Genomic DNA, 14,104 nt, shown 5'->3' with positions numbered 1-14,104 from the left:
GTCTCACCCTAACCGGAAACTCTGTGTGTCCTACGTGAACGAGAGAAGGAAAGAGGGAGGGCAGATGATTCGTTAGTGAACTGACAGTTTGCACAGTGGGCGACATCTCCTGACCATGGTGGAGAAAACCTGCAAGTGTTCTTGGCGACGACAACGCGGGACCCGGTGGGCTTGGTGACCCTGAGTTCCCCCCTAGCTCCCGATTCCGATCTTGCAGCTCTCCTTTGGGGAGCCAGCCGCCCCTGCCCCTGCCGCTGGCCAGGCGACGGCCGGTGAGGAGTCCTCATCACACCTGATTCAGAGCACAGGCGTCCAGCCCAGCCGAGCGCTGCCCGCGCGGGGGGGGGGGGGGGGGGGGTAGCGGTACGCAGTCTGCAAGCAGGTGTGTGGGACCTGGGGCTCCACGCCCTGGTCCCCGGGAGTGGAACTGGCAACCATTTCACTATACCAGGTGGTGTGACACAGATGTGGGGGGGGAGGGAGCAAGGGCATTGCATACCCACGACCCGAACGACAGGAAAATGTCGAGGCACGGCTACTAAAATCAACGTCCCTCTCCGGAAAGGGGGGGACGGCCAGCGCAAGGGCGGAGCAGGTCTGCGCCCCGAGGAACGGCAGGAGGCTGGGCAGCTGGAGGGTGCTGAGCACGGGGGAGGGTGCTGAGCACGGGGGAGGGTGCTGAGCACGGGGGAGGGTGCTGAGCACGGGGGAGGGTGGCAAGAGTCGCAGTCTGAGGGGCTGCACGGCGGGGTCTGCGGCCCTTCTCGGACTCGGTTTCCATCCCAGTGAGAGGGAGCCACGGGGTCTGGGCAGGGGTGGCCCCCCTGACCTGGTGGAGGGCCCCCTGGCTCTTGGGTGGAGAATACATTGTGCAGGGCAAGGACGGGAGCAGAGGGAGCGGTGGGGAGGACCTGAGTGATCCAGCCAGAGGTGGTGGGGAGCCAGCAGGCCAGGCTGACTGGATGTGGGTGTGAGAGGAAGCCAGTCGAGAAAGACCAAGATTTCAGCCCCGAGCGACTGGGAGAAACGGCCGCCCTGGCCGAGAAGGTGAAGGCTGCCGGCAGAACGGCCCTGGCGAGAATCCGGGCGTCCCTCGGACATCTGCGCGCCTGAGCTCGGAGCTTCAGGAGGGGTCCGGGCTCTGAACTGCAGACAGGGGTGAGGGGCCGCTGGCGGCTGACGGCAGACAAAGCCTTGAGAAGGAAGGACCTGCGCTGACGGCATGAAGGTGTTCTCAGGTGAGCAGGGGTAGGAAGGGTCCTAGTCCCAGCTTTGCCGCCACCGACAGCCCTCCTCTGAGGCGGCCACGGTCCGTCTCTGAAAGAGCAGAGGCAGAGTAGTGGATGCTTGGTTTCCTGTGACCCTACAGATGGACTATGAATCACGCCCTTGATCACTGTGACCCTTCAAGGCCATTCCGCGTCAGGGGAGCGGTGCCAGGTGACCCGGGGGCGATGACATCTGGGACCTGGAATCTAGGCGCCCTGGGAGACTTAGAGGGTCTGCACCCACTGACCGGCATTTGCCCCACCGAAGTTGTTCTCTTCAGCGTTATCAGTGACTGACTGTCCCCCGCTTGTCCCCAAACGGGAAATCTAGGACCTGACCGGCATCCTTCCTCTTCCTAACCCACTGCCCTGACTCCCAAGTACTCCGGAATCTATCCTCACCTGCCCTGTGAGCTCACTGACAGCAGGTCCCCCACAGCTTTTATTTCGTCAGCAGGGATGTGGGGGGGCTGGACTGTTTCAACAGCCACCTCACTGTCTCTGTGCTGCTCGCCCCGCTCCTCCCCGACCCAACCCGTCCTGGGGGTGCTGCCGCCCCGAAGAGCCCACGACCGCGTCTGGCCTGGGGGCAGGCACCAGGTGAACAGCAGCCGCTACAGAATTACTCTCTTCTTAGAAACACATTTCATTGCCTTCTTCTAAATCGGTCCACGTGGACACGGCTACATATTAGCTGAAGTGCTTTTCTTAAGAGAGCAGAAGATGATCAGCTAGAGGGATGGCAACAGTGTTAAGCAATCATTGAAGCTCATTTCTGAGCCGTCTATGCAGAACCCCTCGGGCGGGGTCCTTTCCCACAGCCTCGCCGGCTCCCCTAAGCACAAGCAGACCGGCCGCAGCTCCCACTTCCCGCACCTTCGGTGGCCTCCGGAGGAGGGAGCCCCAGCAGCAGCCCTCTCCCCGCAGCCAGGGGCCGGCGCCGCCCACCCAGCCCGCCCCTGAGCACTGTAGAGAGTGGAGGCGCCCAAACCAGCCACATCCACATCCGCATCAAACGCGCTCTCCAGAGAGTCGCCCGAGGCATTTTTTGCCCCTGGACCTGCTTTGTCCTGGTAAACAGAACCCAGTGCCGGCCCTTCAACGCGCATCCGTGTAATAAATCAGCCGAATTTCCCCAGGAGAGAGAAACAGACACGCAGAAACCCGCCCTCCTACCTTCCTGAAGTCACGCACACTGACTCTGCCACTAGGCTCCTTGCCGAAGTGAAGAAACCGGTGTTTGAACGCTGGGTCCTGCTGCTCTACCCAGCTTCTGAGTTTCCCAACAGCTTCGTCCCTGGTCACGTTCCGGGTCAAAGTGCTTTTGTTCTCCGTGGGCTTGGTTCTAAAATCACAAGCAGGCATTTAGGCCCCGCGGGGGCTCGCCCACGTTGCGTTCAACCACGAGGAGGTTACCACCCCCTGCGAGCGGCACTGGGTTGGGCGAAGCCCCTCCCTTGGTGCCCGTGTGTGGTGGCAGGTGGGGGTGGGGACTTCAGGAAGAGAATATTGTCACCTGCGCTTTGACCTGGCTGAATATGGCGTGTGGCTAGGCAGACATGGTTGGATATTTTTGTGAACCGGGAAAATAAAAAGTCAGAGTCCATGTTAAAGCTTTAAATGAAACAGGCATTGTGTGGTAACTGAGTCACAGGCGTGGTCAAACCTGCAGGGGAAGAAGGGGCCGCAGCCTTCCCAGCCGGGTTAGGAGACAGATCCGACGCGCTGGGCTGGGTGAGGGCAGCGGGTCTGCAGGACAGCTCTCCTCCGCTGTCCAGAGTCCTGGGCCCACTAGGCGGGCGCAGGCGGCCCGAGAATGGCCTGCACCTCCCCCGGCCGCCTCTGCGGTCTTGGAAGAGCTTCCCAGGAACGCCCACATTTTCTGAAGTCTCCATGGCCATCCCTCCCTCCACTGGTTTCGGGAGGCAGACACCCCACCGCTGCGCATTTTACCTGTGCTCTTAAATATCATCTTTCTGCCCGCTGACAACGCAGCTACTACCGAAATGCCCAGCAAGTCGAATTTCATTAGCACAGCATTAAAATATCCCCATTGCCCTGCACTTAAGAACTTTTAGGAAGGGATATGAGCAAGTGCAGTCGGTGGAATGCCTCCACGTTTTACCCTTCTTCCTGGATTTATTGTGAGCTATGAGCAAGCAAGTTAGAATAATATCTCTCCATTCGACTAGACCTGTATTCTCCACAACGAAGGGAGGTGAGAATATCCGCCAGTCTGATTTTTCATAGATTCCCTAAGTAGGTTTTATTGCTACGATCAATCTGGCAATCAGTTCCATAATTCTGGCACTCCTGTTAGAAGAAGTTCAGCGGCTGAAGGGGTGTGCGTCGTAATCGATGTTAACCAGCGGCAGGACCCCACATCGTGGGGGAGGGTGGGGGAGCGTAGGCGTGCAGCCGCTGAGGGGCAGACCGCTGCTCTGGGGGTCGACAGCCCTGGGTTCTTGGCCCGGGCTGGCCATGAGGTTTGTGGAACTGGAGGCAAGTCCCAGACCTCTGTGTGCTTTCATTTCCAGAATTAATGGGTCAGTTCAATAATTCCTAACATCCACTGACTCCAGTCACTGTGTTTAGTCTGCCATCTTTCTTATTTAGATAATAAACTATTAACACACGCATTTAGTCAACAGCTCTGTCCCAGCTGCCTGTCCACAGCGGGTGCTTTTCACGGGCGCTTCTGCTCTCTCTCCTTTTACCTCTTAGCGTGACTGGGCTGCTGCTGCTCCTCTTGCTGGACGTGGCCCCGCGGCGGCCGGTCCTTTGCAGCAGGAACCGGACAGGCGGCGGGCAGGCCACCAACTCCCAAGCTTGCCAAGAGGTTCCTGTAAAGGACTTTTCCCGAAGCAGCATCCTGAAACTCACTGCAGAGTCTGAATGTTAAAGAGGAGAAGAACACACCCTTTAGAATGGCTACGACCGAAAAGACGGGCCCTCCCAGGCGTCAGCGAGGAAGTGGGTGAGCACCACCCTCACCCGCCACTGGCGGGGTGTGAAGGGGGGCAGCAGCCTCCTTGGAAGACAGGTTGGTGGCACACCGGGAAACACTGGGCCAAGAACCCCAGAGGCCGTGCCGCCCGAGGGACAGCCAGGAAGTGGGGGTGGCATGGGAGGCATCACCTCTGCAGAATGAGGGGTTTCGAACCATGGGTTGTCAAGGGCACGTGCAGAGGAGGAAGCCACGGCTCCGTGCCCTGAGGGACGTGGCCCGCTGTGTGGCAGGTGAAGGGGACGACGGGGGGGCAGCACATGGGTCTTCGAGACTCTGTCCTCTTCTTTCTAGCAACACCCCTGTCCCCTTCCAGCTTTGGTTCACCCACCACAAATTAAATTTTAAACTAAAGTTAAACAAAAACATAATTCAAGCCCTGGTCACTTTGGCTCCGCGGTTAGAGCATCGGCCCAGGGACCAAAGGGTCTTAGGTTTGATTCCTGGTCAAGGGCAAGAACCTGGGTTGCAGGTTCCATCCCCAGCCCAGGTCGGGATCACTCAGGAGGCAACCAATTGATATGTCTCCCTCACACTGATGTTTCTCTCTCTCTCTCTCCTTCCCTTCCTCCACTCTATCTAAAAAAATCAATGAAGCCCGGCTGGTGTGGCTCAGTGGTTGAACGTCGACCCATGCATCAAGAGGTCACCGGTTCGATTCCCGGTCAGGACACATGCCCAGGTTGTGGGCCCGATCCCCAGTGGGGGGCGCGCAGGTGGCGGCCCATTGATGTTCTCTCTCATCAATGTTTCTATCTCTCCCTCTTCCTTCCTCTCTCTCTAAAATCCATAAAGAAAAAAATTTTTTTTTAAATCAATGGAAAAATATCCTCAGGTGAGGATTAACAAATGTGTGTGTGTGTGTATATGCACACATACACATATATATTCATGTATATACACACATACACACACACACACACACACACACACACACACATATATAAAATTCAAGCTACTGTGTCTCGAGGCCTCGTCACCTCACCCATGGGAAGTAACAACAGCAACCTCGCACAGCTGTGGTGAGGACTAAGTCACACAGCATGAGCCAAACTCTCAACATCTGATGTTGGTGAGGACTCGATAAATAGCTATCATCAATATTACCTGTTAATACTGCGAGTGCACAGAGGAAAAGGGTTAGAATGACAAAAACGGACTTGATGAAAGACGGGCCGTGAACTTCGTCACCAGGGGACTCACTTGGTTAAGTGCCCCGCCGTCAGACACGGACAGAACATGTGCATCACCTTCTTGAGGCTGTGTGCGCCCACGAGCCCCGAGCCGCCCGGGTCGTAGGACTGCAGCAGGTTCTGGAAAGGCAGGGGGTTCCTGCCGACCGCCTCACAGACCATTTCTCCCACCTGGCAGGAAACGGAGGTGTTTGCGCGCTGCAGGTGCGGGACCGGGGCGGGGCACCCTGGGCCCCCGAGGGAAGGAAGTGCTACTTACTGAATCCCAGGCCAGCGGGAGCGGTGTCTTGGTGTCTGCAGAGCGGGGCCGTTTTCCTATCTGATTGGGAAAGAGAAGTCAGTAAATAAAGACAAGTTGCTGGCAAAGGCAGCCGGCGCGTGGAGCTGCCAAAGGTGGACTGTCGGTTTTCCCGACGGGCCGCTGGCTCTGGGACCGGAGCCAGTGAGCTTGCTCTCTGATCCCAGCTGGAAATGGAATAAGAACACTGAACTTGCAATTTTTTTTTAAGTACAATAAACATGAGAAAATCCATCACCTAGAAATTAAGAGCCAAGTGGAAGAGCGACAAGACGGCATTTCTGCCTGTCAACGTGGTAAAAACGCACAGGGTGCAAGGTGCCCCTGTCCACAGGAGGACTACTAGACAAGCGGCCAGTCTGCAGGCTCTGGGGCGGGGCTTCCGGGGGCGGGGCTGCCGGGGCGGGGCTGCCGGGGGCCGGGCACCCATTCTTCACCATTCCCTCTGCATCCCCTGCATGTTGTTCTTTCCACATACATTCCTCTTTAAAGCAGTTATAAATTTAAAATAAAATACTCTTTGACCCAATAATTACATTTCTAGAAGTTTATACTAAAGAAATAACCATACAGTGATGCAAAAGAGTGGGTGCCATGATATTCATTGCACCAAAATGTATAAAAGAGAAAAGACACCTGGATTGTAACATCGGGGAATAGTTACTCTGTGTTTTCAAAGTTACATAGCAGAATTTGTACTGACATTGTTAACAATATGTTAATAAATGACAATATTAACTAAAAAGGCTGTAATTACATGATCTCATTTTTAAATAAAATAGGTATCATACATGAAAGTACGTATCCAACCCATCAAATTATATACATAAGTACATGCAGTGTTTTGTATAGTAATTATACCTCAATAAAGCTCCAAAACCAAAGTGTGTGCGTAGGTTTGGGAGGAGATACCACAAAGTGTAAGTGTGGGTAACAATTTCTCGACGTTAGAATTAGTGATGGTTTTTATTCTCTTCTCTCTCCACGTCTGTGTTTCCTAACCCTTCTAATTCAGCCGTTGCTGTTGAGTGAGTCACTCTCCGAGTGGTTTTGTGAGCGAGTCCAGCACTGGGCCCTCCCCTGTGGAACAAGGCAGGCCTCTGCCTTCACGGAGACATGACCACACAAGGAGAACAACGTGACACGGTGACTGCGACAAGTGTGTCAGGTTGAGGACTGCAGGATGGGCTTCTTCGGGGGGGTGTCCCTGAGCAGGCACTGGGCACTGGGACCTGCAGAGTGGGCTTCTTGGGGGGGGGGGGTCCCTGAGCAGGCACTGGGCACTGGGACCTGCAGAGTGGGCTTCTTGGGGGGGGGGGTGTCCCTGAGCAGGCACTGGGCACTGGGACCTGCAGAGTGGGCTTCTTGGGGGGAGTGTGTCCCTGAGCAGGCACTGGGCACTGGGACCTGCAGAGTGGGCTTCTTGGGGGGGTGTCCCTGAGCAGGCACTGGGCACTGGGACCTGCAGAGTGGGCTTCTTGGGGGGGTGTCCCTGAGCAGGCACTGGGCACTGGGACCTGCAGAGTGGGCTTCTTGGGGGGGGGGTGTCCCTGAGCAGGCACTGGGCACTGGGACCTGCAGAGTGGGCTTCTTGGGGGCGTGTCCCTGAGCAGGCACTGGGCACTGGGACCTGCAGAGTGGGCTTCTTGGGGGCGTGTCCCTGAGCAGGCACTGGGCACTGGGACCTGCAGAGTGGGCTTCTTGGGGGGGGTGTGTCCCTGAGCAGGCACTGGGCACTGGGACCTGCAGAGTGGGCTTCTTGGGGCGGTGTCCCTGAGCAGGCACTGGGCACTGGGACCTGCAGAGTGGGCTTCTTGGGGGGGGGGGTGTGTCCCTGAGCAGGCACTGGGCACTGGGACCTGCAGAGTGGGCTTCTTGGTGCGGTGTCCCTGAGCAGGCACTGGGCACTGGGACCTGCAGAGTGGGCTTCTTGGGGGGGGTGTGTCCCTGAGCAGGCACTGGGCACTGGGACCTGCAGAGTGGGCTTCTTGGGGCGGTGTCCCTGAGCAGGCACTGGGCACTGGGACCTGCAGAGTGGCCTCACAGGGCCAGAGGAGCAGGGAGGACATGTTGGCAGGAGCGTCTGCAGGTTCCGAGGCAGGAGGAGAGGCCGGGGCAGTGGACAGGACCCAACCTCCACTGAGCAGAGGTCACTCCGCTTCACGTGCAAGGGGGCCGACTGCTGTCTATATTTTTGGTTTTAAAGAGAAATGATGGCTACGTGCAGGGCTGCTGTGTTGGTCGGAGCTCACACAGGGTCTGTCCCACAGCGGAGTTCAGGGGCAGCTGTCATCATTCACTTCCCTGTGGGAAGGGGCTCTGGGACTTTGGAATTCGAGTTCAAGGAGGATCAAGTGGCGTGGGTTTAAGACAGGGCTATCACCTTGCATTGGTGGGCACTCAAGAAACTCTAATATTAGGCCCTGGTTTGCTCTGTGGTTAGAGTGTCGGCCCGTGGACCAATGAGTTGTGGGTTCAGTTCTGACCAAGGGCACATACCTTGGTTGTGATTCGGTCCCTGGCCCTGGTCAGGGTCGTGTGGGAGGCAGCCAGTTGAAGTGTCTCTCTCACATCGATGTTTCTCTCTCTCTCTCTCTCTCTCTCTCTCTCTCTCACCCCCACCCCTCCTTCCCACTCTGTCTGAAGATAAATGGAAAAATATACTCGGGTGAGGATAAAAAAAAAAAGAAATCCTAATATTAGAAGAAAAGTTCATTTGTAGCTGTTAAAAGAAATCTTAAACCTTTCAACAAGAATCTGTCGATGCCTATTGCGTGCATTGTCTGAAACCAATCTGACTTTTAAAACCTGTTAAAATCTTGAAATGCTAATAGCTGTTACAGTCATGGAAGCACTTCTAATAATACAACACTGTGCCAATTTTTCAGTCGAACGAAACAAACACTACAAGCACGTGTTAGTCACTAGAGGCAGTAGGCAGTTATTACATAAAAGGTGAACTAACAACCAGCCGCGCACACACTGGAGGCCCGGAGGAGGGCCGGGCTGACGTTCTCCGCCCCGCGGGGAGGGGCCTCTCACCGGCACAGGTCCAACAGCCTCCAATACGACTTAGAAACTAAAGGTCAAAATCAAACAACTCTTACGCACTTAGCTTACTGAAAAAAGGAAGTTCACTTGGCTGAAAAATGAACTCAGTGAGGTCGTGAATTTCTTCAAACCATATTTCACCAGCATCTCTTATTTTCTTAAGAAGACTTAAATTTCCCGCCATAAAAAGAAAACCGAACATGAAGTTGCTATGAACTTACCTTAGGGTTCTCTTCCAGCAGTGCGATAAGCGTGTGGACACTGACCAGTCCTGTGCCCCGGGGGTCGAGCGTCTGCATTAGTTCTTTGAATTCTGAGTCACTCATTTTTGCAACCACGCCATTTATGACACGTCGCAATTCTTCCCCTTTCATCTGGTCATCCGTTTTCTGAGCACGAGAGTGTGTACAGGAGAATTTTTTTAATGGAAGGAAAAACATTATATATAGTTAGCATCATTCATAAACCGTGAGCTTTGGCTAAACATAATTACGCTATGAAACAAGAATCCAAGGTTGACAATCTCGGTGGGCAGCGCGGTGGGGGTCAGGGAGGCCAGGACTCTGCAAGTGCAGTTCCTACAATGTTCTCTCTCAGGGTGGGCAGGAGAGGGCCCCAAGGGAGGAAAGAGGATGGTTTGCTGCACAGGCGGACCCCCTTCCCGGGACAGGCTCAAATAGTCCCTCCTGCCCCAACCCCACCCACGGGCTATGTGGCTCAGCCACACGGGACACGAAACTTCCTGGCAATTCCATTACAACTTGCCAGTTTACTAAGAATATTAATTATGCTTGTTTTCACTACCACCAACCTCATCCATTACATAAATGGGCAATTACTTAGCAAGAAAAATTTCAACTCTGATGCATAAAGAAAACAGATTATGAGCAAAATACTGAGAGACAACTTCCCCAGAATAAAAAAATGACTAGTAAGCAATGGACCCAGACAGTAGTTTGGGGGAAAGCAGGAGAGGGGCTGGAGTGGGGAGGAGGGGGGTCAATGGGGGGAAAAAAGAGGGGACACTTTTATAATACTTTCAACAATAAAGATTTTTTTTGATTACCAGTAAGAAAATTAAATATCAAATGGAGAAATACTGTTTACTAGAAGAACAGGAGAAATAATGAACTCCCACCTCATAAAGAGAGATTGTAAATATTAATGTGACTAAAGGGCTGATTAAGTGAGTTATAAATAACTCTTCCTTTGAGGTCCAAAAATCTGAAAAGGACATAAGGTTCTCTTGGGGAAAATTAAGTAATTTAGAAGACAGGGGCATGCTTACTTTGGGTTTTGGGAATGATAGGCAATTTTTTAGTGTCTAAATAGGAATCATTGGCAATGAATTTCCTGTGATTTTCAATAAATCTATAGCATTGTGCAACCATCATCACCACTAATTCCAGAATGCTTTTGCCCCAAAAGAAACTTTGTGCTGATTCATATTCGCTCCCCACTTCCATCCCCAGCCTAAGGCAACTAATAACCTATTTTCTGTCCCTCTGTATTTGCTTTTCTCTGGATACCCATGTAAACCAAACCCGACAATATCTGCATCTGTATGTCTTTTGCATCTGGGTTTTACCACCTTGCATGTTTCTGGGGTTCATCCATGACGTAGCATGGATCACTACGTTCTTTTTTATTTTGGCTCGTATTCCATTGTATGGCTATGCCACACTTTGTCTTGTCATTTGGACTGTTTCCAGTTTGGGAATTTTGAATAATGTTGCTAGGAACATTTGCTCCTAAGTCTCTGTGTGATCTTATGCGTTCAGTCCTCTTGGGCAGAACCGGGAGTGGAATCGCCGGGTCACATGGTGATCTGCTGTTTACATTTTAAAGAAATACCATGTTGTTTTCCGCTGCGGCTGCACCATTTTACACTCCCACCAGCCATGCATGAGAGCTCCATCGCTACTTATTATTGTTTAAGTGGGTCGATCATAGCCATATACAATCAAAGGTGAAATGGCATCTCGTTGTGGGTTTGATTTGCATTTCCCTCATGTCTCACGATATTGAGCATCTCTCCATGTGCTCTTTGCCCATGCATAGGTCTTCTTTGGTGAACTGTCTATTAAAATCTTTTACCCATTTTAGCCCTGGCCAGTTTGGCTCAGCGGTTAGAGCGTCGGCCTGCGGTCCTGAGAGGCCCGGGTTCGGTTCCCGCTAAGGGCGCGTACGTCGGTTGCAGTTTGTCCCCGGCCCTGGTTGGTCGTGCAGGTGGCAGCCACTCGATGTGTCCCTTTCACATCGATGTTTCTCTCTCTGTTCCTGTCTCTCCCTCCCACTCTACCAGAACAAAAAAGGAAAAATGTCCTCGGGTGAGGATTAAAAAAAAAAAAAAAATCTTTTACCCATTTTAAAAATTGGGTTATCATCTTATTAAGTTCTAAGAGTTCTTTCATATTCTACGTACAGGTCCTTGACTAGATACACAATTTACACATGTTGACTCCTAGTCTATGGCCTGTCTTGTCACTTTCTTTTTTTTTCTTTTTGTCTTTATTGCTGAATATATTACAGATGTTCCTCCTTTTTCCCCTATTGATCCCTCCTCCCCACTCCCGCCCCCCCTCCTGCCTTTCCCCACACTGTTGTCAGTGCCCATTGGTTATGCATATAAGTTCTTTGGTTTATTTCTCCCCACCCCACCCCTTCTCTTTGAGGTTTGTCAGTCTAACAACCAATTTGTACTTCTTAATCCCTTCACCTTTTTCACCCATTCCCCCAACCCTCCTCCCATCTGGCAACCAACAAAATGTTCTTTGTATCTATCAAAATGTTTCTGTTCTGCTTGTTCATTTTGTTTGTAGATTCAATTGTCAATAGATATGTATTTATTGCCATTTTGTTTGTTCATATTTTTTATTTTCTTTTTCTTCAAGAAGACCCTTCAACATTTCATATAATAATGGTTTGGTGGTGATGAACTCCTTTAGCTTTTTCTTGTCTGGGAAACTCTTCATGTGGCCATCGATTCTAAATGACAGCTTTGCAGGATAGAGTAATCTTGGTTGTAGGTTCTTGCTTTTCATCACCTTGAATATTTCTTGCCACTCCCTTCGGCCTGCAAAGTTTCTTTTGAGAAATTGGCTGACAGTCTTATGGGAACTCCCTTGTAGGTAACTAACTGCTTTTCTCTTGCTGCTTTTAAGACTCTCTCTTTGTCTTGAACTTTTTGCATTTTGATGATGATGTGTCTTGGTGTGGACCTCTTGGAGTTCATCTTGTTTGGGACTCTCTGTGTTTCCTGGACTTGTATGTCTGTTTCCTTCACCAAGTTAGGGAAGTTTTCTGTCATTATTGTTTCAAATAGATTTTCAATTTCTTGTTCTTTCTTCTCCTTCTGGCACCCCGAAGATGCAAATGTTGGCACGCTTGAAGTTGTCCCAGAGGCTCCTTACACTATCCTCATTTTTTTGTATTCTTCTTTCTTTTTGCTGTTCTTATTGGCTGTCTTTTGCTTCCTTATATTTCAAATCAATGGTTTGCTTCTTGGCTTTACCTACTCTACTATTGAATCTGTAGATTATTCTTTATTTCACTTAGTGCCTCCTTCATTTCTGACTGGTTCTTTTCTATGCTCTTGAGGCCCTCATTAAGTTCATTGAAGTTCTCACTAAGTTCACTGAGCATCCTTACAAGGAGTGTTTTGAACTCTGCATCTGTTAGATTGTTTATCTCCATTTCGCTTAGTTCTTTTCCTGGAGTTTTGTTCTGTTCTTCATTTGGGACCTGTTTCTTTGTCTCCTCATTTTGACTGCCTCCCTGTGTTTGTTTCTATGTATTACTTAAAGAGGGGTATGGGGCTAGCTGAGACCAGATGCTGCTTGTTTGAAAGAATTTAGGAAAATCTGAAGCAGGATCCGAGACAGGCCATTTCCTTCGGTAAAGCAACTGGCAACAGCTTGGGTGGACCTGAAATTTGGGTGGGGCGGGGCCTCAGGGAGTCACCAGGACGGGACAAACAGTGTAAGCCAGGTTGCTAGAGTCCCAGATATGATGGCTGTCTGCCGCCCCAGGGAAGGGCTCACCAAAGGAACAAAAGCCTCTGACAGAATGTCTGTCCAGGAGAAAGCTGCCTCTCCAGCCCTCGCCCCAGTGCCAAACAGCTCAGTTCTTCCCTGTATGTCTCTGGAACCTTTCCAGCTGCCTCCCCCATGCTGGAGCCTGGAGGGTGTGAGTCTGAGTAAGTCCTTTAAGAGGAACTGCCTGGGCTCCAGGAGCCTCAGCCTCTCTCAACCTCAGTTCCTGTTGGTTTTTACAGCCAGAAGTTATGGGGATTCTCTTCCTGGCACTGGAACTCTGAGCTGGCGGCCTGGTGTGGGAGGGGGACCCCTCACTCCTCAGGGAGAACCTTAAGGTATCTCCAATTTTTATCCGCCACACGTGGGTGTGGGCCCAGCCCGTCCCCCTCTGCCCCTCCTACCAGTCCCGATGTGGCTGCTGCTTTAATTCCGTAGTTGTAGGACTTCCATTCAGCTTGATTTCAGACAGTTTTGAATGATGGTTGTTCTGTAGTTTAGTTGTAACTTTGATGTGGTTGTGGGAGGATGTAATACAGTGCTTACCTATGCTGACATCTTCACCGGAAGTCCTCGTCACTTTCTTAATGCATCTTCTGGAGCACAAACATTTTTAAGTTTGATAAATCCAATTTAATGATTTTTTTTTCTTTAATAGATCATGCTTTTAGTGTCATGGCTAAGAAATCTTTGGCTAACACAGGGTCACAAAGATTTATGTATGTGTCTTCTAAGAATTTAATTGTTTTAGCTCTTATATTTAGGTCTAGGATCCATTCTAAGTTAATTTTTGTGTGTGATGTAAGTTCATTTGTCTTTTTGTATATGAATTTTCAACATCATTTGTTGAAAAGATTATTCTTTCTCCAACTGAATTTGCCAAAACTGAGCTGACCACAGTGTAAGAGTTTCTCTACTCTCAATCTGTGCCATAGACCAGTTACTGCAGCTTTATGCTGAGATTCCAAACCTGGAAGTAAGTAATCTAACTTCGTTCTTCTTTTCCAAGACTGTTTTGGCTATACTGCAAACTTTCATTTCCATATTCATTTTTTTTTTTTTTTATCCTCACCCGAGGACATTCTTCCTTTTTTTGTTCCGATAGAGTGGGAGGGAGAGAGAGAGAGAGAAAAACAAACAAACAAATAAACAAACAAACAAAACTTCGACCTGAAAGGGACACATCGAGTGGCTGCCTCCTGCATGACCCAACCAGGGCCGGGGACAAACTGCAACCGTGGTACGTGCCCTTA

At 51.1% G+C, this 14,104-nt stretch overlaps 1 protein-coding gene across 1 annotated transcript in view; it reads right to left on the bottom strand.

Annotated features, from left to right (window-relative positions):
• The window catches only part of EFCAB6 (EF-hand calcium binding domain 6), a 201,718-nt gene that overhangs the window by 106,228 nt on the left and 81,386 nt on the right, over window positions 1–14,104 (bottom strand). Inside the window, exons 11-15 of the mRNA XM_036252660.1 lie at window positions 9,035–9,206; window positions 5,728–5,783; window positions 5,479–5,639; window positions 3,986–4,159; window positions 2,445–2,613 (exon numbers count right to left, since the gene is read on the bottom strand). Coding sequence (XP_036108553.1) covers window positions 2,445–2,613; window positions 3,986–4,159; window positions 5,479–5,639; window positions 5,728–5,783; window positions 9,035–9,206 — 732 coding nt within the window. The remainder of the gene's footprint in view (window positions 1–2,444; window positions 2,614–3,985; window positions 4,160–5,478; window positions 5,640–5,727; window positions 5,784–9,034; window positions 9,207–14,104) is intronic.

Source organism: Molossus molossus, unplaced genomic scaffold (genome assembly GCF_014108415.1).
Source record: "Molossus molossus isolate mMolMol1 unplaced genomic scaffold, mMolMol1.p scaffold_m16_p_10, whole genome shotgun sequence".
Classification (NCBI taxonomy): Eukaryota; Metazoa; Chordata; class Mammalia; order Chiroptera; family Molossidae; genus Molossus; species Molossus molossus.
Note: the sequence above shows the minus strand (reverse complement) of the source record. Positions and strands in the feature narration are given on the sequence as shown.